At 48.0% G+C, this 22,756-nt stretch overlaps 1 protein-coding gene across 1 annotated transcript in view; it reads left to right on the top strand.

Moving 5' to 3' along the window:
* The window catches only part of NPHP4 (nephrocystin 4), a 126,044-nt gene that overhangs the window by 86,947 nt on the left and 16,341 nt on the right, over positions 1 to 22,756 (top strand). The window contains exons 17-19 of the mRNA XM_063104717.1: positions 11,186 to 11,346; positions 14,773 to 14,953; positions 20,744 to 20,869. Of these exons, the coding sequence (XP_062960787.1) occupies positions 11,186 to 11,346; positions 14,773 to 14,953; positions 20,744 to 20,869 (468 nt within the window). The remainder of the gene's footprint in view (positions 1 to 11,185; positions 11,347 to 14,772; positions 14,954 to 20,743; positions 20,870 to 22,756) is intronic.

Below are 22,756 nucleotides of genomic sequence, written 5' to 3'. Positions count from 1 at the left end.
AAATCAAAATAGAAATGACTAATTATTTAAAACGGAACAACAAAATAATATTGTATATCAAAACTTGTGAGATGCAAGAAAAATGGTAATTACAGGGAAATTTGCAGTTTTAAATGCCTGTATTGGAGAAGAAGAAATAATCCTTCATACAGACCTAATTGTTCAACCCAAAAGTTTTGGGTGAAAAAACAGAACCAACCCAATAAAAGTAGAAGAAAAGAGATACAAAAATGAGCATAAATGCTTAGAAAACAAAGAAACAGTAGAAAGGATCTACTGTTGGGCATGAGGAGTCAACAGGTACAACAGGTAGTTCTCCTTGTTTCTTGTCCAAGGTGAGAATCCATCCAGAGTCAGATGGAGGAGATTGAAATACTGCTTTTCTTTATAACATATTTATTTATAATAGAGCAACTAGGGAACATGGTCAGTCTGAGAGCCAGCTGTGCTTGCTGCTGCCCACCCCTGAACTGGCTGACTGTAATGCAGGTGGGGGTTGGGCCAGACAGCTGTAGGCCTCCCACCGGGGGTAGAGCTGTCGCCCCTTGCAACCCTAGAAGCACATCTGAGACTTGAACGTGCTCTCCTGTGGCCAATCTGAGGAGAAGAGAGCAGTGGGGAGGGGTGAGCAGCCGAGGCCCTGTCCCTTCCCCTTTCTCCATACCCTCAGTTGGAGGAGCGGCTCCTGCCCTGAGAGGAGCATGCGCTGGGCTGAGAGGGGGCACAGCAGTACCCTCTGCATGGAGGCGCGAAGCCAGGGGAAGGACATTCTCCTACAGCCGTTCCCAGGTTTGCTTCTCTCAACTCACTGGCTTTAACCATTAAGTTTATGGCCAACTAGGGGTGAGGCCATTGTCTGGAGACCAGTCACCACTCCAGAGTGGTTTCCAGCTTTCCCGAGATCACTTCTCCCAAACTAAACACCTTTCCTTTGTCCATCCTCCTGGGACAGTTGTGGGCTGTTCAGCTTATGTCCCCAGAAGGCTCTGAAGTGGATCAGAATAACGCGCTAATTTCAAGGCTCCTCCATACCCCTTGCTGCAAACGCATTCCCGATTCTACTTCCCATTCCAAGTTCTCCCCAATCATTTTGTCCAGTGTAGATCATCAGAGGTTCTGCAGTGAGGTCGTTAAACAGTAGCGTTGAGATCATTCAGTAAAGAAGGCCAGCCACTTAGAGCTGCACCTGACTTGAGTATGAACCCCTTTCCATGATGGATTTCCCAGGGAGAAACTCAAGTCCCCAAATTAAATTTTCTTAAGTTGAAGTCCAAAGGAAATTAAACTCCAAAAATTAAAAATTAAAATAAAAAATTAAAAATAAAACTCCAAAAACCGATTTTCTTGTCATTAGGAATTAAAACTCTGAGTTCAAATTCTTAAGTTAAACTCCAAAAAAAATAAAAGTTCCTTTCAGTTTCTTATATAGCAAAATCTCTGCCACAGGTACCTGTCCTCTGCCTGGTCAGGTTGGGGTTCCCTTCAGTAGCTGCAGCTAGGGAAGTGGGGTCCTCCCTCAACGGGCACGGTTCCTTGGGGAAGTTCTTTTGGTTCAGCACCAAGTCTCTCATGAGCCTCACTTAAAAGATATTTGTTGTTGTTGTTGAAATATAATATGCAAATGGTAAAATGCACGGATCTCAAGTGTATAGTGTAATGATTTTATAAAAATTAACGTTTCATTTTTTTAGAGCAGTTTTAGATTTACAGAAAAATCCAGACTGTCCCCCCAGCAGTTTCCCCTGTGATTAACATCTTGCATTGGTGTAGCTCATTTGTTATAATGGATGGACCAATATTGATACATTATTAATTAAAGCCCGTAGTTTACTCTTTGCATTATACAGTCTATGAGTTTTGACAATTGCATAACATCATGTATCCACCATTACGGTATCATACAGAATGATTTGACTGCCCTAAGTACCCCCTGCAGTGTTCCCTGTGTTCTACCCGTTCATCCCTACCCCCCTCCACTGGCAACCACTGATCTTACTGTCTCTGTAGTTTTGTCTATTCCAGAATGTTGTACAGTTGGAATCACACAGTATGTGGCTATTTCAGACTGGCTTCCTAGCAGCGTGCATTAAAGGTTTCTCAGTGTCTTTTCGTGTCTTGACAGCTCATTTCTTTTTATTGCTGAATAAGTACTCTGTTATATGGAAGTGCCGCAGTTCATTCATTCATTCCCCTATTGAAGGGCATCTTGGTTGCCTTCAGTTTTTGGCAATTATGAATAATAAAGCCTTTATAAACGTTTGTGTGCAGGATTTTGTGTAGACATAAATTTTCAACTCATTTGGGTAAGTACCAGGGAGTGTGATTGCTGGATCATATGTTTAGTTTTGTAAGAAACCACAAAACTGTCTTCCAAAGTGGCTGTACCATTTTGTGTTCCCACCAGCAGTGAGTGAGTTCCTGTAGCTCCACGTCTTTGCCGACATTTGGTGTTGTCAGTGTTTTGGATTTTAGCTATTCTAGTAAGTATGTAGTGGCATCTCATTTCCGTTTGCCATTCCCTAATGACATACGATGAGGAGCGTCTTTTTGTGTGTTAATTTGTCATCTTTATGTCTTTTTTCATGAAGTGTGTGTTTAGACTGACACCTGAACAGATGTCTTTGTGTATTTTGGATGCAAGTCCTTTTTCAAATATGTGTTTTGCAAATATTTTCTCTCAGTCTCTGGCTTGTCTTTTTCATTCTCTTACCAGCGTGTTTTGCAGAGCAGAAGTTTTTAATTTTAGTGAAGTCCATGAGTTCATCAGTTATTTCTTTCATGGATTGTGCTTGGTGTTGTATCTAAAATGTCATTTCCACATTCAAGGTCACCTAGATTTTGTTCTAAGTCATCTCCTAGAAGTTTTATAGTTTTGTGTTTTTCATTTAGGTCTATGATCCATTTTGATTATTTTTTATACCAGGTATAGTTTTTATAAAGTGTACACATCTGTGTAACTACCACCCAACCCACCTGGGGCTTCCCTTATCGACCCCCTCGACCCCAATTTCTAACCTCCCCAAGGGAACCACTCTTCTGAATTCCATCACTATAGATTACTTTTGCCCATTTTTTTTTTTTTTTAACTTAAATGGGACCATTTTGATTCTAACTTTTTTTGGCTCTAACTTCTTTTGCTCAACATTGTGTCTATGAGATTTGTCCGTTTTGCTGTCAATAGCAGTAGTTCCTGGCTGTATAGAAACCAGTGTCTGGAGATTCCACAGTGTTTTTCCATTCAAATAGGCACTTGAATTGTTTCTAGTTTTTGGATCTTTTGAATAACGTTGCTGTGGACATTCTTTTGGTGCACATGTGCATGTGTTTGTCGAGTTGGGTATGTGAGGTGTTTTGTAAACTGCTGGGCTATGCGGTAGCACATGTTAGGTTTGGTAGATTTGCTGAGCAATTCTCCCCAGTGCCTGTGCCAGTTCACACGTCCTTCAGCAGTAGACTGGAAGCAGTAGGTTGAAAGCCACTTGTGTAATGGTTGCTGGTTTTGTTTGTTCTCTTGACCACCCTGGTGGGTGTGCAAAGGCACCTCATTGTGGTTTTTGTTTCCCTGACTGATGATGTCGAACACCTTTCACATGCTTATTGGCCTTAAGGATATCCTCTTCCATGAAGTGTTTGTTCTTATGGTCTGTGTGTGTGTTTTAGTTTACGGGCATTATGTGTGTACCCTGACCCCACGTCCTTCTTCAGATACTGTGCATGTCTCCTCCTACTCTGTGGCTTGACTTTCAACTTTGTTAGTGGCGTCTTTTGGTTAACAGTAGTTTTCCATTAAAATTAAGTCCATTTATCATTCTTTTCATTCATGGAAAGATTTCCTAAGCTGGGCATAAGAAGTAGTTTGTCTCTACAAAGTCTTGAAGATATCCTCCTGCATTATCTTCTGGAGGCTCTATTTATTTATTTATTTATTTATTTATTTTTGCGTTTCATATTCAGACCTGGAATTCATCTGGAATTGATTTTTATGTATTGTGTGAGGTGTAGGGATCAAGATTCATGACCTTCATTTAAAGAATCCAAACAGTTAACAGGACATACAAGATTTTAAGAGCACTGGCCCATGTACACCCCAGATTTAGAAAACCAGCCAATTCCCAGCCCTTGAATAGTTATCCTAAGTAAAATTGTGTTCCCAGAATGTAAAACTTGCATCGCCAGAGACTTGGGGTGTCTGAAGAGTGAGGGTGGATAGGGGAAGCCTGGGCCACAGCCTCTCCATGCTACTGCCATCCTAGATGGCAGGGTCTCTTCCTAGAAGGTGGCATTTGGGATGTTCTTGTCTCCTGGCAAGAGCCCGTACCAGGCTCTTGCCACATAGATCCAGTGGGAGGAATGCAGCCTCCTGAGTGGAAGCTTCTGGAGCCCCGGGCTCCTCCAGACAGTGCTTTTCCTTGTTCTTTGGTGTTGTGAGTTGCGAATGGCATTTCTTTTTGTCAGCGCCTTTTCTTCAGCAGTGGGACGTACCTCTCGTGTTTCTTCACCTCTGTGCCTTCTTTCCTCTTTATCTCCATTGCTTCTGGCCTGGACTTCTGTCGTTCTAATATGTTCCTCTCACTGTTATTGTCCTGTGGGTCTTCCTTAGCATGAGAGCTGAAGTCATGGAGTTCTGGGTCAGCCGAGAGCATCCGTTACTCCAAAGAACTCTTGTCCGTCTTCCTGCTCGGGACTCCCCCAGCCCAGAGCTGTTGTGCCCCAGACCCACGCCCAGCCCAGTCTGGACACGCGGTACTGCCGTGCCTGCTCTGCTCAGAGGCTCTTCTCTCTTGTGCCTTTTCCCGGTGCCCTCACCCGTGCGCCCCACCGGCAGAGATTCTTTGGTGCATCTTGGAATACCTGCTTTCACTACTCGTTGGCCCTTTTCCCCTACTCATTTGAAAGTAAGTTGTGGACACGGTAACGCTTTACCTCTAAACGTGCAAAATGCATCTCTTAAAAATAAGGATACCTTTTATGTATGTGCAATTCTGTTGTCACATTTAAGGTAACTAATAAGACTTTCATAGTAAAATTTTCCCGTTTGTCCCCCATATATATTTTTTGATTTGGGATCCAATCCAGATTCATTTGTAGTTATCCCTTTAATCTCTTTAATCTATAGTAATCCCCTACATTTGTTTTCCAATGACATTGACTTTTTGAAGAGACCAAGCGAGTTGACTTGTGGGCTGTCCCGTGTTCTGTGTTTATCTGGTTGTTTCCTCAGGTTTTTCTGGAACTTGTTGCCTTATCCCCACTAGTTCTAGCACACTGGGAGTCAGGGCTAGAGGCTCAATTTGCTTCTAGATTTTGGCTTGAACACTTCACTGTCAATGCCGTGTGCCTACATCCCATCCTGTCAGGAGGCACAAGTGACGATCGTCCCATGTTAGGATGCTAATTTGGTCACTCAGTGAAGGCACCTACCCCCAGATGTCTCCGTGGATAGAGAGTTTTTCCCTTTGTACTTAGAGGAGAATTCTTAGGGCTATTCTTTGGCTCCATGCAAATGTCTGTTTTCCAAAAGCCTTTTACCTCCTGTTTTAAGACCCTTGGCTGAGCTTTGCTTGGATCAATTATTTAACCGGGGTTTTTGAAATGGTAATTTTTCTAATTTTATCATTTGACCTCCTTTTATTAGTTGATATTCTTCTATCAAAAAAGAACTTTCCTTTATCAACCAGGGATGAAGTATGTACATGCCCTCCAAAGAAGACAGTTTGATCCTTTCCCTTTGATTGCCAATTTTCAGAGTAAGAAGTTGGTGTAATGGTTACTCCAGTAGTAGCAATTGAGGTTTTAGATGTCTGGTTTCTTGTTTTGTCTTTCAAGTATCACTGTGATCTCTTGGATTTTTGTTTATGCATTGTGTTGCATTCATTATTTTTACTTTTTATGCACAAATTTGTCTACATTTGGCCAGTGGGAGCCCTTTGGGTTAACTTGTGAGTTGCTTGACCTGCTCTCGTTGGCCATGGCACATCCTGCTTCCTGGAACAGCAGCATCCCGGGTGGTCTTGTGCCCTCCCTGCCACCACCCTTCCTCGGGGGAGCCTGGTCTCCCCCGATGGGGGGTGCTGTTTAGAGATCAAGATCTGGGGTGCTTTTGATTCTGGGGTCTTGTTGCTTCAGAGCCTTTCACTGGGAAGAGCTGGGGAATATATATTAAAACATGAGTTCATATCACTGTTTCTAATTCAGATTTTGAATTTTTTCCTTAAATTTTCTTATTTTATTTGTATCTTTCTTACACAGAAAAGTTGTTTCTGATAATATACTTATTTACTTAACCTTACAATCTACCTAATGTATTTTCAAAATTGCACTGCTGCTGATAAGATTGACAGTACATGTTGATGAAGTTCAGGCACTTTGCAGTCCTTTTTGTCTTGGCTCTATCCCACTGAGGGTGCAGAGGCAGCAGTGTTTGAGCCAGCGTCCTGCAGATGACTCATTTCTCTGTGGAGGTCATGTTGCCAGTTTGGTACTCAGTAAGATGCATTTGTTTCACTTTGCTTTCAGTTTATGTTTGCTTCCCTTCCTTTTTGATTTAATATTTTAGGATATTTATGTGGCTCAAAACGTAAGACTGTAGTCGGATGTACACCGAAGCCCCTGCCACCCTTACCCATTCTTCCCCACCCCTGGCCTCCCAGGGGAACCTGGTTTTTAGTTTCTGGTTTATCCTTCCAGGGTTTTTGTTTGTTTTTTCAAAAATAAGCACCAATTTATATTTTTACTTGCATTTTTTTCTTATCCAGTAGGTAACATACCAAATGCACTTTTTTGCATCTAGCCCTTTTCAGTCTGTGGTACATCTGAGTTTCACTCTGTTTGGAAATCACCCGCACTCTTCCCATAGCTGCGCTGCACAGCACGCCATGTGGTGGCTGCTCTGTAGTTTACCCAACTAGTGGACGTTTGGGTTCCAATATTTTGCTATCTCAAGTAATGCAGCAGTAGGTAATCTTGTGCTTCTGGTTCTAGAAGTGGGATCAGCTCTGTCAGGGTGTCACCCTCTGTGCTCCACTAGCAGTGTGTCTAGAGGCTCCTGAGACCTCAGGACCCCGCCCTGCAGATGATTTGTTATACTTTGGGAGTTTTATAATCTGATAGATGTGAAATCGATGTTAGTGAAGCTTTGATTTGCACTTCTTTTATAATGAGTGAAGTTGAGCGTCTTTTATATTTTTCTTTCTTCCTCTGAAAGTTCTATTTGTATCTTTTTACATTTTTCTATCAGGTTTCTAGTCTATTTTGTCCTCTATTTGGGGGAGCTCTTTATTTACTAGGGAGATTAATCTTTGTGATATAAATTGCAAGTGTGCTTTCCTACTTTGTCATTTTTATTTTCACTTTGCTTATGGTGGGTTTTGCTATGTAAAAAGTTTTGTTTTTATGTAATCTAGTGTATCAGTCTTTTATTGCTTCTAGATTCTTGAGTCATGGAAAGAAAGGTTTTTCTCTCCCTCATTATAGAGAGATTTAGGCATGTTTTCTTCTGAGATGCATAGGTTTCTTTTTTTACACTTAGATTTTTGCCCAATTTGCAGTTTATCCTGCTGGGTGATGAGAGGTATGGATCCAGTTTTATCTTTTTTCAGATGGCTATCCAGTTGACCCAGTGCCATTTGTTAAAAAGTCCATCTTTTCACCAGTGACTTGAGAGCCACCCTTATCAAATTCAACCGTTTTAAAATACTTGGGTTTATTTCTGGATTTTTTAATTTGTTGCATTAGACCAGAGGTTGACTGTTTTCTGTTAAGGGCCTGATAGTAAATATTTTAGGCTTTCTGGGTCACATATGGTCCCTGTTACATTTTCTTCTCTTTTTATACAACGCTTTATAATTCTTTTTTTTTTTGAAGCTGGCCAGTATGGGGATCCGAACCCTTGACCTTGGTGTTGCAAGACTGTGCTGTAACCAACTGAGCTAACTGGCCAGCCTATGACCTTTAAAAAATGTGGAAACTGTTCTTAGCTCACGGCTAGAGCAGGCCTGTGGGCTGCAATTGCCGACCTCTGTGCTTGGCTATGTCCACCGTCGATGCAACACCGTCTCATTGGGCCTTGTGGTTTCATCTGTAGCCAGGCGAGTCCCCCACCTGCTCCCCCTTGCAGGGTTTCCCTGAATATGCTTGCTCGTGTAGTTTCCATAGAAACTTGTTAGTGTCTTTGTTGGGATTCTGTTAGATTTATAGATTAGCGTGGGGAGGAGCCGCACCTTCATGCTGGGAGGTGTTCCATCCAGGAGCCAGGCGCCACTCCCTCCATATGCTCATTTCTACTTTTGTGTCTTTCCAGAGAGCTTCAAAGTTAACCTCGTATCGGTTTTGCTGTTTCCTTATTTTCTAATTAGTTATAATTTGTGTTTATCTTTACTATAATTTTTTCTTTTATTCTCCTTTCATTTTGGCATTCTTTATTGTTATCGTCCTAATTTTTTTAGTTGCTTAAATTTATTTTAATTCTTTTGTTTTTGTCGATATGCACTATTCAAGGCTGTGGATTTTTCTTTGATTACTGCTTTATGTTTTGTTGATTCTGATAAGTAGTGTTTTCATTTTTCTTATTTCTGGAAAATTTTCTTTTTTTGATTGTGTTTGCCCTTTGGCATGTAGTTATTTATGAGTGAGTTGAGAATTTGTTTTTAAAAAATTTTTGTTACTAGTTCCTAGTTTATTGTATTGTGATCAGAGAATACTTTTTGTATTATTTCTACTTATGGAGTGTATTTAGGTTTATTTTGTGGCCTAATATGCAGTCAGTTTTTTATTAATGTTCAAAATACACTTGCAAAGATGTATACTCTGCTATTGGGGGATAGTGTTAGATTCATATCAGCATGTGCTCCAGGTTATAGGCTAGCTGCTCTGGCCTTCTGCATCCTTATTTACTGTCCACCGGCTCTGCCTGTGAACAGAAAGTGGTTAGTCTCCATCATCACTGTGTTTTCATCAAATAGATGAATATTGCAGATATTCAGAGATGTTAGACATTTATTATGAATTGCAGATGTTTATAAAGTGTCCATCATCCAAGGGAGTTTTGGATGCCTGCATGAACAGGAGGACAGGTGGAGGCTATGAAGAGGGCTGGAAGAGGGCCATCCAGACAGGGGAAGGAGCACCCACCAGATGTGGACCTGGGTGTGGGGCTGCCCGGAGGAAGCAGCATGGATTCCAGCTGGGCTGGGGCACAGTGTTCTTGCAGGGGGTGAGGCAGTTGCACTGCCCCGGGAGTCTGTTCTCAGTTCAGCCTGTGGTCGGTGCCATCAGAGACGTCTGGGCAACGTGGAGATGGCACAAGGGTCTCTGGACAGGTGCTTTGGTAGTGCTGTGGGGTGGGCTATAGGAGGCTGGACCTCAGGGATGGCCACTGAGGAATCCTCTGCTTACGTAGGAAAGGAGTACAGAGGTCTGAGCCTGCAGGGGGAAATGTTGGGAGGTCTGGTCTGTGGGGACTGTGACTGCCCAGGCCAGAATGGCCCCACGCCTGCCACGCCTCCCCTGTAGGAGCACCCAGCACACCATCGGCTCTGGGTTCAGTGTTGGTTTCTCCCCAAGACCCTGAGCTCCATAAGGGCAGTGACCTGGTGGTATTGAAAGGACCTGACAATGATGGGATGTAGCAGTGGTGTTGAGTGAGGCTGGCCTACGGGGTGTTGGAAGAGCTGGCTGGGGAGAAGACAGTAGGGAGCGGCTGCATTCAGGGTATACCTAGTACTCTGTGCGGGTCCGTGGTGCAGGAGAGGCTGTGGCGGGGGTGCAGAAGCACCCTGGGTGTCACTTGGGAAGACCACCCGCATAAGTCTGGCTGGTGTGGAGGGAGGTCCCCTGCTGCTCCTCCCCAGCAGCCCAGGCCAGCAGTGGGTGGGAGCCCTGTGGTTAGTGCTCGAGCCTGGGCTTGGTGCTCAGGGTCTTCGTTCCAGGGCCCATTGCACCTCTGAGAAGTACTGAGAGGCTCCCGTGTGTGCATGGCTATGTCCTGAGCTCTAACCAAGTGCCACAGTCCTCAGAGCTGGCTGGTGGGGCAGGAATGGGGGTGAGGTGTGACTTGGTCTGGTTACCTCTGAGATGACATACTGGGGACATGCCTGCCATTGTGTGATGTTTACTGCCAGCTCTTCCTCATCTTTGTCCTGATTCCTTACTTGCCTTTCCACTTTGTGAGATGCCCCTTTGACTCCCTCTGTGGCTGGAACCTAAGCAGCTGGCCCACCCTGCAGCCCTCCAGTCCCTGCTGCCCCTCAGCCCCCCAGTGCTGGAGCCCAGCATCTCAGGCAGTGTCCCCTGTCCTGACCCATTTGCACTCAGGCTTGCTGCTGAAAGCACTGTCCCCTGCTCTTGAGGAAAACAGGTGGGACATTAGTCTGTAGTCCCCCCCATGGGTTGAGGTGGCTGGTGGTGGGGTGGAGAGGACCCATGGCCAGACCGTCCTGATCTCAGCGTCATGTGGGCCCAGTGGCAGGGGTGCTAAGTAAGCAGGTGCCCTCTTCCCCAGAGTTCAGCCTCTGCTCGTCAGGTCTCCATAAACACTGATGGAAAAGAGTAATGCTGTTTTGAGTGTGCTTCCAACATGGCTGTTCCCTTCACTTTAACTAATGACGATTCCAGTGGCGTTTTGGTCAGTGTGGGATGAATGATGATGCCACTTGAAGAAGATGAAGGCAGAGGCCGCCTTCCAGCTCCCATCTCTCAGCCACAAGCCAGGAGCGCACCCCAAAGAGAAGCCCTGAGATCCCCCAGGCCGCTGCCCTCCTGAGCAAGGCACGGAGGGGCTCAGTCTCAGCCTGCCGCTGTGTGTCTGTGGAGGGGTCTGGTGTCGATGGCAGACATAGACTACATTTTCCTTAAATTCTTTGTGCCCAGAATAATAAACTCCCTGGTGAGCCCCATCAGCGCGCTGGTTGCATCCATCACAGACTGTTTTACAAGGACTTGGTGAAACACAAATCTTATTTTGGGAGGAGTTTATCATATGTATTGGAAAGAAATGTAGTCTTCTGAACAGGGCTCTTCATTTTGTTAATTTGGGTATTTTTTGATGTTTTTGATTAATGTGTTTTTTAACTGTAACTATGATGGAAGCAGAAATTAGTAATCATGACCAGAGCGGAAATGTCCTCAAGTGGAAAGATGACAAATGGCTGTAATTACTTTTGGACTCGTTTGGGCCTTTTTTTCACAGGGTCTCCCGGCTTCCAGCTGAAGTATATGGTGGACCCCAGATTCCTAAAACCTGGAGAGCAGCGCTGGTTCCTCCGCTACCTGGCGGCACAGACCCTGCAGCTTGATGTCTGGGACGGGGACTCCTTGCTTCTCATTGGATCTGCTGCTGTTCAGATGAAGGTAGTGGCTGTCCTGCAGGACAAGCAGGGCAGGCGGCTGCATCCCTCGTGAGACGAGTCACTGTGCTGTTGGTCACTGTCCTGTCCTGGACTGGATGGCTTCTTGGTTCACTAATTAAAAACAGTGCTGTGTTCTCTGCTTTCTGAAAGGAAAAGATTTTCCACAAAGTCTTAATCTGTAGTGCTAGGCATTTGCTCAGTGAACTCTTAAAATCAAACTTGGTTATCAGCTTCTCCTGCAAACCGACTTGCTGGCTAATGTCACTCTGCTCCTTTGACCATAATGAGGGCAGGTGCCAGGTCTGCCTTGTTACCACGGTCCCTGGAGGGCCCAGCTCAGCAGGGGTACACCTTCAAGATTGGACAAATGAATGAATGGGATGTGCGAACGTTATCTGATTCCTGTCATCAGTTGCGTGAACCGTGCTTTTCTAATTGTAATGAGAGTTAGGATCTAACTCTTTTTCTTTTTCTTTTTTTTTGACCAGTAAGGGGATCGCAACCCTCGGCATCGTGGGGTCTGCACCACGCTCAGCCAGTGAGTGCACCGGCCATCCCTATATGGGATCCAAACCCATGGCCTCGGCGCCATCAGCGCTGCTCTCTCCCGAGTGAGCCACGGGGCCGGCCCAGGATCTAACTCTTTTTCTGGTTGTGCTTTCCTAGTCTCCTCACGTGTTAAAACCTAAGTCCGTGCGTTCATTCATCCATTCGTTCACTCTTCTTCCCCGGGCTTTCTCCCCAAGCCTTCTCTGTTGCATGGGGGTGGGGGGTGGCAGAGGATCAATGAGAGTTACCATGACAACTCCCGGGCCACTTTCATGGCTGACATGATGTCCTGAGAACTTTCCTCCTGGCCCATGGGGTGGAGGCGGGAGAGGATATAGCATCATAATTACAGCTTCAAAAACTTATACACTTAAAACTTACACAAAATCTCCAAAACTTATACACTTTTCTTTGATTCCACATAGCTACTTTCCTTCTGGCTTCCAGCTGTAGCCACCTCCCCAGTTTCCCTGCCTTAGCCTTGCCCCATCTAGCAGCCTCGTGTTTACTGGGAAATACGGATCCTATCCCATTGCCCCTCTGTCCTGTCTGTGATGTGCTTGTGGTGGGCCCTTCCTCCTGACACTGTCTCCTCTTCCTCTGGGGCTTCGCCTGCCCCTTCCTCCTTCTGACTGATCCTGCTACACCAGCCACCGAGTGAGTGACTCAGCCGTGCCCAGCCTCAGTGTCCTTGTCTGTGAGGAGGGTGATGCCCCCTGGAGAGTGTGAGAGGGCAGTGCGTGCAGAGCACCCCAGCGGGGTCCACGCAGTGAGAACTCAGCAGTTGCTGGCTGCTGTTCTGATTACTTACCCTGGTCCTCTGTTCCCACTAGCATCATGGTTCAGGTCCCCAGGGTCATTGTGGCCGCTGCATGTCTGTGACACGTTGGGGACTATAGAGGCCTCTCTTCCTGCCCAGCTGAGCCCTGTGCCCCTTCTTTACTGTCATACTGTTGTTCGGCATGGAGGCAGCAGAGCCATGTGATTTCTTTCTATATGAAGAGCCCCTTAAACACTGTCACATTGACTGATACAGACTTGGATAAATTAAAATTAAGTTTTTCTTTTTTTAAAATAAAAAAGCCTTTTAACTTTAAAACGTAGGTAGAAAAGATGGAAAATTGAAATAAAAAAGGATAATCCCTTGTGACTGCAGATCCTGAGACAGTGAAGATGCTCTGTTTACCATTTGGTAGACTTATCTTCTGCAGGCAAAGGGTGCATGGCGACTGGTTCCTTACCCTGTTCTTGGACATTCAGGTGCTTTCTCTCTAGTCTCATTATTGCAGTGGGCGTCTTGAAGGTCGACTTTTGCACCCTCGTCAGCTGATGTCCTGAGGATAGTGATGGTCACACGTTGTTTGGCCATGAGAGCCGTTGCTTTCAGGGACTGATGCTGTAACCCTCGGCCTAGCCCTTCAGGGTAATCCTATCATTATCCTCGTTTCCAGCAGAGAAAACCGAGGCTCAAGGTCATGCTGATAATATTCAGAGCTTGGGTTTTAGACCAATTCTGATCCTGAAGCTTGTGCTCTTTGCTATTAGGTCCCCCCAAATGACACGTTCCCAGAAGCAGAAAGGTGCAAACATGTGGGCTGCAGGTGTGTGGGGCCAGACGGGGGCAGGGAGCCTACCGGCCCGGCCCTCCTGTGCTTCCGCACACTTGCCTCTGTGGGGTGCTAGCCTTTTTTAAAAAAATGTGCAATTTTGATAAGTAAGGAATGATGCCTTGTTTTTATTTGCATCTCTTTGCTTCCGGGTGAGGCTGAACATTGTTTCTTATGCTTATTGGCTGTTCTCCAAGGGAGTTTTCACATATTCCTGCGGCTGAGGTTCCTTAAACCATAGATGTGCATGCAATGAACATGAGCAGTGTGGACAAGCATCACTGAGCCAGCAGAGTCTGAAGCCACTGGAAGCTCCCAGACCCAGGGGAGGGGTCAGGTCTGGGTCTGCAGCCCCAGAGGCAGGTGCTTTTGTTGGTGTGGGAGAAGTACGAGAATTACGAGAGCTGGGACTGAAACCTGTTCCCGCACTTTCGTTTATGTATGAGGATGCTCTGGTCCAGAGAGGACAGGTGACTTTCCCAAGGGAACATAGTAAAGAATGTCCAAGGTGGGGCTGGAGCCAGCCCGTGATTCATCACATTCCCCCAGGCTTGCCTTAAGAGCGTTTTCTGAGTCCAAGCAGGGAATTGAGAAGACCATGGTCAAGAAAGTCCTTCTAATGCTGCCCTGGGCCTGGGCTTGTCTTGCTCTCACCCTGCTCTGAGCAGCCTTGGCCTGGCATGGAGATCCTCACCACCTGGCCTCAGCCCAGCACGCTAGGGTCCTGCACCCACAGTCTCCCCTGCAGCCATGTGGCAGCCCACTGCTCCCTGGCCCTGGGAGGTCCTGTGCTGTGTGTGCCCTTGGTGCGTGCCTCCCAGCTTTCTCTGCCCACGGGCTCGTCTTTGTTCTGAAAGTTCAACTCACATTTCTGTCTTGGAGTGTTTTGCTGTCCCTGGAGCTGGGCTTGGTTGGCGTTCCCTGTATCATTCTGTTGCCCTCTATTCTAAGCCTTCCTACAGCGAGGTGGATCCTCCAGGACAGCAGCCAGGCCCATTGTGTGTCCCCACTGCCTAGTGGTGTTTATTTAGTACATGAGTCGGGTGGCACTTTATTAAAGAATTTGTGAAAAAGACCCCGATATTAAGGACTCCGGTTTTTAAGATGCTGCCTCAGTCTCCCCTCTGAGGTGGTATAGGGTTAGGGTGCTCCTTCCACCTCCTCCTTACTGGCCTTTCTTGGTGGGTCGGGGAGCCACTTATATCTGCAGGGCCACTTGGAAATGGCTGTTGTTAGACTCTAGCTTCTGAGTGCATTTCTTTCCTCTGCAGCATCTCCTCCGCCAAGGGCGGCCGGCTGTGCAGGTCTCCCATGAGCTTGAGGTTGTGGCGACTGAATACGAGCAGGACATGGTGGTGGTGAGTGGAGATGTGTCCAGGCTTGGCAGTGTCAGGCCCATTGGCGTCCACACCGTGGTGAAGGGATGGCTGCACCTGACCTTGGCCAACGTGGGTAAGAGTCCCCGGCAGCTGTGCCTGCCTTCTCGCCATTTCTCCCATGTCAGCACCATTATCTTCCCAGTGCGGCTCCCTCAGGGCAGTGGCCACACTGTAGGCATCATGCACTTGGCAGGAAATCAGCAGAATTCTTGTTAGCATGGCAAGGGAGAGTCTGTCCTCAACCACTGAGCCTGTCCTCGACCACCAAGTCTCCTGGCACCAGTTGTTTGGTATTTTTTTTATTTCTGGTCAAGATTTGAGATCATTAGTCATCTCAGGCTTGCCTACGTTGTGTTTCTTGGTGCTATCCATGGGGCAGCTCTATGACAATCCTCAGATAAAGTGGCTAAGTTCCAAGAGAGATTTTCATTTGGAGTACCAGCCCACCAAACTGTCTCATCACAGAGGAGAGAAAAGAGAAAGTTCTTAAGCTTCCCTGTGGTTCGGGAACAGGAGATCAGAGAAGAGTGCTTTTTTGGAGCCCAGCACCATGGCCTTATATCAGATGGTGTCCAAGAGTTGTTCATCAGGGAGACTGAGCAAAGCCCTGGTTTTCACTCTTCCCGGTACCTGGGCCAGTAGTGGGCAGGATTGGGAGTGACTGAGGCTGACCCTGCCAGGGACATTCCAGACACATCAATTGAGGGCTCTGATGGGACGGGCTGCTGAAGGGGCTGGGGACAGAGGCATCGTGGAACACAAGGCTGGGTGCCTGCTTGTGCCCACCTCAGGGTGGAGGGCACATGTGGGCTAGTGACAACCCACTGGATCTCCCTTGAGGTTACTCTGGAAGGTTTGGGATTTTTCTGGGCAAAATTGAATGCACAGCAAAACCAAGCCATTTGGTGTTTCTGGAGCTGGGTCTGTCTGGATGGGACTCAAACCTCTGTTAGTTTATTAGGGAATTTTCCATTCCTCAAAACTCAGCCTGATTTTAAATCCCGGAGCCCCATGGGCCACATCCACCCTGTGCTGACAGCACAGAGGCTGGCGGAGCCGCAGCAGCAGAGCGAGCGCACAGCTCATTAAGTCTGGCTGGAGGTTGCTGCCTGCTTGTTTACAAATGTAAAATCTGAGGCAGCCTGGAAAACAGACAGTATAGAAACAGCAAAACTCAATTAGGTTCTGGAGAAATAAATTAGCCACATGTGAGAAGCAGGCATTGTTCAGGGGCTCACTCAGCTAAAGGAGTTGCAAGAAGCGTTCTGGTTCTGAGACCGTGTTGGGTATTTTTGTATTTATTTCACCAGCCCGCAAATGTACAGTGACTCCAGGTTTTAAAATCTTATCTTCAGAAGAAAGATTGGCTCCTTTATATGTTATCTTAAATTGTCATTTTCACACTTTGCCTGCGAGGGAGAGATAAGCTCACAGGGGAGAGAGTCTGGGATAGCCAGCTCAAGAGACTCCAGTGCGGGAGAGCTAGCGAAGGACGCATGCTGCACGCAGCACGTCAGTGCCGCTGCACTGTGGCCTCCTCTGTACATTTGCATTTTTTGAAAAAAAAGTGTTACGACTTTTATTTCCTTCTAAAACTATTATTATGCATGGAGCACCAGGTGTAAGCCAGCACCCTACACTGGACGATGGCTGTGGAAGCCTGCAGGGTGACAGAGCAGGACGGAGCCTGCACGTCAGCCTGGGTTGAACCCCACACTGGCTAGCTGCATCTCAGTGTGTGCTGCAGTTTGAGGCCATGCCGGGAAGCATGTGACACGGACAGGCCCAGGCTCCTGCGGGTCTTACAATGGGGAGAAACCCGTCTTCTTGCTTGGGGATGTCTCCTCTCAGACAGGCCCTTTGACTTTCTCAGCAGCCTGTTTTGCCTGTCTCTCAGTTAGCTTTAGTCACATAGGGATTGCAAGAACGTAGTGTTGTCTTTTATCCCACGGTTCAGTTGGAGCTTGGTTGTCCGTTATGTTCTGCAGCCTCCTGGAGGGGCCTTCCCAGGGGAAGCAGGCATCAGGGCAGACGGCCCAAGGCCGAGTGTCTGTGTTCTCCAGATGTGTGTCTGCAGACCACACTTCAAGGATACCAGGTAGCGACAGACTTTGACAGGGGACTGAGGTGTGGTTGCTGCAGCTGTGGGGCCACATCTGTGGGGCCGTGTCAGGAGCCCTGTGTGTGTGGAGGGATTTCCGTCCCTGCAGCCAATGTCTTGATCCCCAGACTAACCTTCTGTCTAACTGAAGGGGAAGAAAACCTGCACCAATCTAAGATCACAGATTGTGCCCTGATGAAATCCAGCGTTTTTCCCACCCGTTTATCCTATTTGAGTCAGCGTGCAAATGTTAATTCAGCTTACCAGTTTATTTTCCCATCTTGTAAACAAATCAAAGCTCTAAGTATAAATACAGTAAGAGGAAATGGTAATGAGGCCCAACAGCATGCCTTGTCTGTGAGGTGACCCACGGGATCCTGCTTGTCTCGCCCGCTGTGGAGATTGTCATTGTCCCTCCTGAGAGCCTGAGCTCCCAGAACGACGGTCACCTGCCACTGCGAGCTATCTGGACCTGATGCCGACCTTCTAGCAGCTTCCCTGGACTCTGTATCTCTCAGTGTTGCGCATATCACCAGCCTTCAAATAGGCTGGTGCTCATTTCATTAGATTTGGGTGGACCCCAGGCCTCCTTGCCTGAGATTCAGGGAGCCACCAGCCAGCAGATTAAGGTGGTCGAGAGAGCTATGGAAGGTAGCTTCCATAGCTACCTGGCTGGCTTCCCCCGGGTGTGGGATGAGCACACTGCTGCCTCACTGTGAGTGCAGGTGCTATGTGCCACATGCCAGGTGCCTGGGAGGCTCGCTCCTTCTTGGAGCAGGTCCTTGGGATGTGACAGAGAGCTTGCCAAGACCTGTCAGCCCATGAACCACCGTCCCTGCTGTGAATTCATGTGGGAAGAAACGACGCAGACAGCGAGGAGCTTTGGCTGCCTCTGAGCTTGTGGGAGGGAAACAGACGGACTTGGGGGCCTGGGGGCACCTCATCTCCATCATCTGGAAGGTGGTGAGGCTGGGGGGCCCCGGGCGTGAATGTTGTGCTGGAGTTCTGGCTGTGGTACCCGTGGCTGGGCCTGGATTAGGCTCCTGTCCCCTATCAGCCCTGCTGGACACTCTGTCTCTGCCCTGTTCTGCTTGTTTTCTGCCATTTCCCCTCGCAAGTCTGGGAATTCCTTGAGGACAGTGACCATTTCTTGCTTGTCATCATGTTTGCCTGTGTACCTAGAGTGCTGGTGGAAAGATTAACAAATGGATTGATAAGCAAGCCTAAGGCCCATCTTGCCTTGGAATTTTGTTCTTCCTGGGCTTCAGAAGATAACGCAGGCCACGAGACACGAACATCTGTCCATGCAAAGGGGCGCTGACGCCAGGGTTCCTTTTGTAGGGACGAGAATCATGATCCCATGACGATGATGATGTCTAGGGTCAAAAATGGATCCCATGGAGAAGAATGTGTTTTGACAAGAGGCTCAGCCTGAGCTTGAAGGTCATGTGCTTTAATCTGAAGGGGAAGGTGGAAACCCCATGCAGAGTGTAGAAGAGGGGGCCATGGCAAGTGGACCTGGTGGAGAGGCCTCCAGGGGCAGTAGAGAGACTGGAACGATTCTTATTCTACATGCTTGTTCCCAGGAAGCGGCCCAGAGTGAGGTCAGGTGGATGTTGCAGATGCCGTGAGAAGCTGAGGCTGCGTCTTTGTGGGTGTGGCATGGGCCCGTGAGCAGGGGTGAGGGGTGGGGATCACTGCTGCTGCCACTGTGTGTCGCCAGCTGTGTTGAGGTCAGCGAGGAAGAACAGTAGGATAAGGGGGTGTCAGCTACTGGGACTTCAGCTAGGACAGCTTTCCCCCAGAAAGAGATTATAGGCACAGGTGTTAATGGCCTTCCTGGTCACTGCCAGGAGTGGGAGGAGACAGCCTGCCCGCTGGCCCTCAGCAGCAATGGCTGTGAGTGCCCAGTATGTGGAACCTGTCCTCTAAGAGCAGAGTCCTCAGCGTGTGTGAGTAGGTGGCCTGGCCCTTGTTTGACCCCCATGAGCTTTGGCAGGTGCCTCCTAGGGGATGCTCTGAGCAGGGGCTTCTGCACATTCACTGGTGCTAGGGAAGACAGCTGACAGGTCAGGCACTTGCCGGAGTCACTTTCCACCCTGTGAAGAAGGCAGGGGTGGGTGACCAAGAACAGCTCCGTCCGCAGGAAGGGGCAGGAAGGCGCACCTGGTGTGTGCAGAGACTCACAGAAAACACTCAGGATGACTGAAGGAATTTAAAAATCATTGGAATGTAGGTTCTTTGAAGGAAGGGACTTTGTTCACTGCTATATAAATCAGCTTTCAGTCTGTCTGTTAAGTAAACCTCTCCTAGAATTTCACGAGAGATTGACTTCATACTGTTTGTAATTTCTAAATCTAGCCCTCCTCCACCCCTAAACTGAGGCCTTTGCCCTTGCCAGTATTTTTTGGGGGGTGGCCTCCTGGTGCACCAGTGCCTTTAGGGTCACCAGCTGTAGTTCAGTATCCAGCTTGCATGTCCTTTCAGAACCCAGGCTGCTGTCCCTCGGGTCTGGAGGGGATGCGCTCACTCAGTGCTGCTCAAAGACCTGCCGAGTCCCTGGAAGGACGGGCACTCCCCTTCCAACTTCATTTCAGAACCCTTCTAAAGAGACACGACTGTCAGGCTGCTGGAGATGGAAATACACCTTCGTCACTAGGAGAACCTGGAGGACATGGCTCACCTCTGTGGGCAGATGGTTGTGCAAATCGCCTAGCACTGAGCTTGCCCCTTAGAACAGCAGCTCTGGCAGGCAAGAGGGGAAGGGACCCAGAGTAGCAGATGGGTCTGCAGCATCAGAGGAGGGGCCCAGCTGAGCAGGAAAGACTGGAGAAGACAGCTCCTTCCCCTGGGGCTGCAGGAAGGCGGGGAGGGACGGGACACAGAGAGGTGGGAAACCCAGGGCAAGGGGACGCTGCTCCTAAGAGCTCCTGACAAGACTACCAGACGCCCCAGGCCTGCAAGTATTCAACACTATCTTGTTGGAATTAGGGAAATCAATAGTACAAGCATTTTGTGTACAAGTTGGGTGGTTCATTTTGGGACGTGGCTTCATTAGTTGTGCTTGGCCCTGCCCTGAGTGGAGGTAAAATCCTTGCCGAGGTTGTGGGACCCTCTTTGCAGGAGAGTGTGCCCTGGGCAATACTGCCTCTCCCTGGGACTCACATCTGCAGGTTCACAGGGCACCACTCCCCAGTCAGCTGGGGGAAGCCAGGCCATGAGCCTGCTTTGTGGACACGTTTATCCTGAGGCCATGCTGCTGCTCTAAAGGCTTCTTTGGTGAAAATACTCCAGTGAAGGTTCTAGTTTGTGGAGGCTCTTTCACTGTCAGGTGTGTGTGGAGTCAGACGTTTGTACACACAAGTGCACCAAGGCCTTTCCCTGAACAGTGTGACCTTCAAAAGACTGAGGTCCACGTTTGTGAAGCATCCCACATTGCAGTCCAGAGAAGCACAGGTAAGGATCTGCGTGTGAGTGAGCTGTGAGCGCTGCTTCTTTCATTCATCCCAGGAAGGCAGAGGCTGCTGCTGAGATGGCAAGAGAATTGAAACCTAGAGCTGCAAGAGTTCAAGAAAAGTGAGCTCCCACCTGCCCTCTGTCATTGCAAGGCAGATTCAGAGCAGAGTGGCCCTGGGGAGCGCTAGCACGTCAGGGTGTGCGGGGGCCATTAGAAAGCCAGAACTCCTTGTAGGGTGGACTGACCTGCTCCATCACACTCTTGTTTGGTGTTAGCATCTTATGCAGGGGGTGTTTTTCATTTAGGTCACTCGTGTGAACAGAGAGTGAGAAAGTCCAGCGCATTGCCGCCGTCCAGGTCTCGAGTCATCTCGAATGATGGAGCTGGCCGCTTCTGTGGAGGCAGCCTCCTCATGAGTGGAGGCCCAAGACGTGAGTTGAGACTGTTGGACCCACGTATGGGTGTGTTGTGAATGGTGGGTGCGGGGTGGGAAGGAGTGAGAGGTGGAAAGCCGCATGCACGTGCGTGTGTGTTTGTGGTGGTGTTGGTGCCCCTCTGTGTCTGGAGCCAGTTGGTAGCTGTCCGTGTCCAGCTTGGTGCCCTGACTAAATGGTCCTGTGGAGATGCAGCCCCGTTGATCTGCGATTCATCACACTGAGCACTGTCTGGACTGGGCTCTGCAGGCTGGCTGTGCTGTTTCCTACAGGAATGGTAATCTTGTGAATGGCATTTGTGTCTGGTTAACTGCTCACTGTAGGGGAAGAGGAAATGAAGAGAGGTCAGTATGAACATAGACAGGTTTTTTAAAATGAATTTAAAACTCTCCATGTTGTGAAGAGTTGAAATAAACCAATTATGTACCTTGGGAAAGAAAGACCCGGGTTTGGGAGGGAAAGACCTGTGTGGTGGAAATATTTTTCACAGCAGGGAAGCTCTGAAGTTTCTTATCTCCTTAAAATTTAAGATCCTACAGATCTGAACATAAGATATTTGTTCCTTGAATTAAAAGTGGGAAGTGCTTTTAAAGTGGTGTTTCTCCCAATGTTGTAGGTCATCTTGTGCGAATGCAAAACTGCTGTGAGGCTTCTTTTATTTTTTAATTAATTAATTAATTATTATTATTTTATACATTCTAAGATGTTGTTGTGGAGCAGTTGGGGGGCAGGGGGGAGGGAAACAGGGAAGAAAATAGGGTGGAGGAGTAGGAAGGAGGAGGGGCATGGTCGAGGCCTGTGGCACCCCTTTCGTTCCAGCAGGGGAGACCAGGGAGCTTCCAGTGGCGGCTCAGTGGTCATCCCTGGGCTTGGTGTGGATGTTGGGGGTGTGTGGCTGAGGGCCTTGGCCCCCCACCACCCCGGCTGGGTATCCCAGGGGGCTTCTGGTCCTTCTAGGGTTCTCATAGATGTTCTTTGGTGGTGTTAGACCTTTACTAGTTAATATCAAACTTTGTCTCTGGGCTGTCGGTATTTTGTTTTTTCTTTCAGTTCTGTGTTGGATAATTTGCTGTTCTTACCACTTAAACTCTGCACTGGAACTAATTTGCTGTCCTTTGCTTACTTAAAATGGGGGAACTTCCTATGGGGACCAGCACTTGAGCTCTGTGGTTGAGCTAAATTGCTGCTTTGCTGCTGATTCCCTGGGGAAGGCTTTTTGTGCAGCTCAGGTTTTAATAGTTGACTTTATAGGTACTTCTGGGTCTTGTAAGATCTGGTGCACCTGGGTTATGTGGAAACTCTGGTCTGAGCCTGAGTCTTTTCAGCAAACTTCACCCCCTGCCGTTCTGTATTCCTGACCAGTCTACAAACAGTGATTGGAGAGCAGATCAGCTGTCCATGCTGTGCGCCGGTGTTCCCCTGGTGGGCTTGTCTCCCCCACCACCCACACTGCAAACCCTTCCCATGGGATGGGCCCTGCGATGACTCACCAGCCTCTGAGTGGCTCCTTTTTTCAGTTGTCTGTGGCTCCTCGTTTCTATGTGGGTCCGCAGGAACCCTGTTAGTGGTCTCAGCAGATCAATGATCCATGATCCAAGCAGGCTGAGAGTCTGTTCTGGGCTAGCTTCCTCGTTTTAATATTGAAGAAACGGGGGCAAAGGGATGTCCGGTGACTTGGCCAATGATGTGGTTAAGGGTGGTGAACCTGGACGAGAATCTGGATTCCCTGCTTTAGGGTTAGTGCCTCTTCATCCCAGCTGGTCCTCTGACCACCAAGAGAGTGGATGGAGAGCCAGATCCATGAAGAAAGAAGTCCCTGCATTCCAGAAACAGCCGAGTTATTTGCAAAGCCCCAGCCTTGGGCCCAGCAGTCTAGGGAGCTGG

Source organism: Cynocephalus volans, chromosome 8, assembly GCF_027409185.1.
Source record: "Cynocephalus volans isolate mCynVol1 chromosome 8, mCynVol1.pri, whole genome shotgun sequence".
NCBI classification, from domain to species: domain Eukaryota; kingdom Metazoa; phylum Chordata; class Mammalia; order Dermoptera; family Cynocephalidae; genus Cynocephalus; species Cynocephalus volans.
The sequence above is the reverse complement of the archived record's forward strand: the minus strand, read 5'-3'. Positions and strand labels throughout refer to the sequence as shown.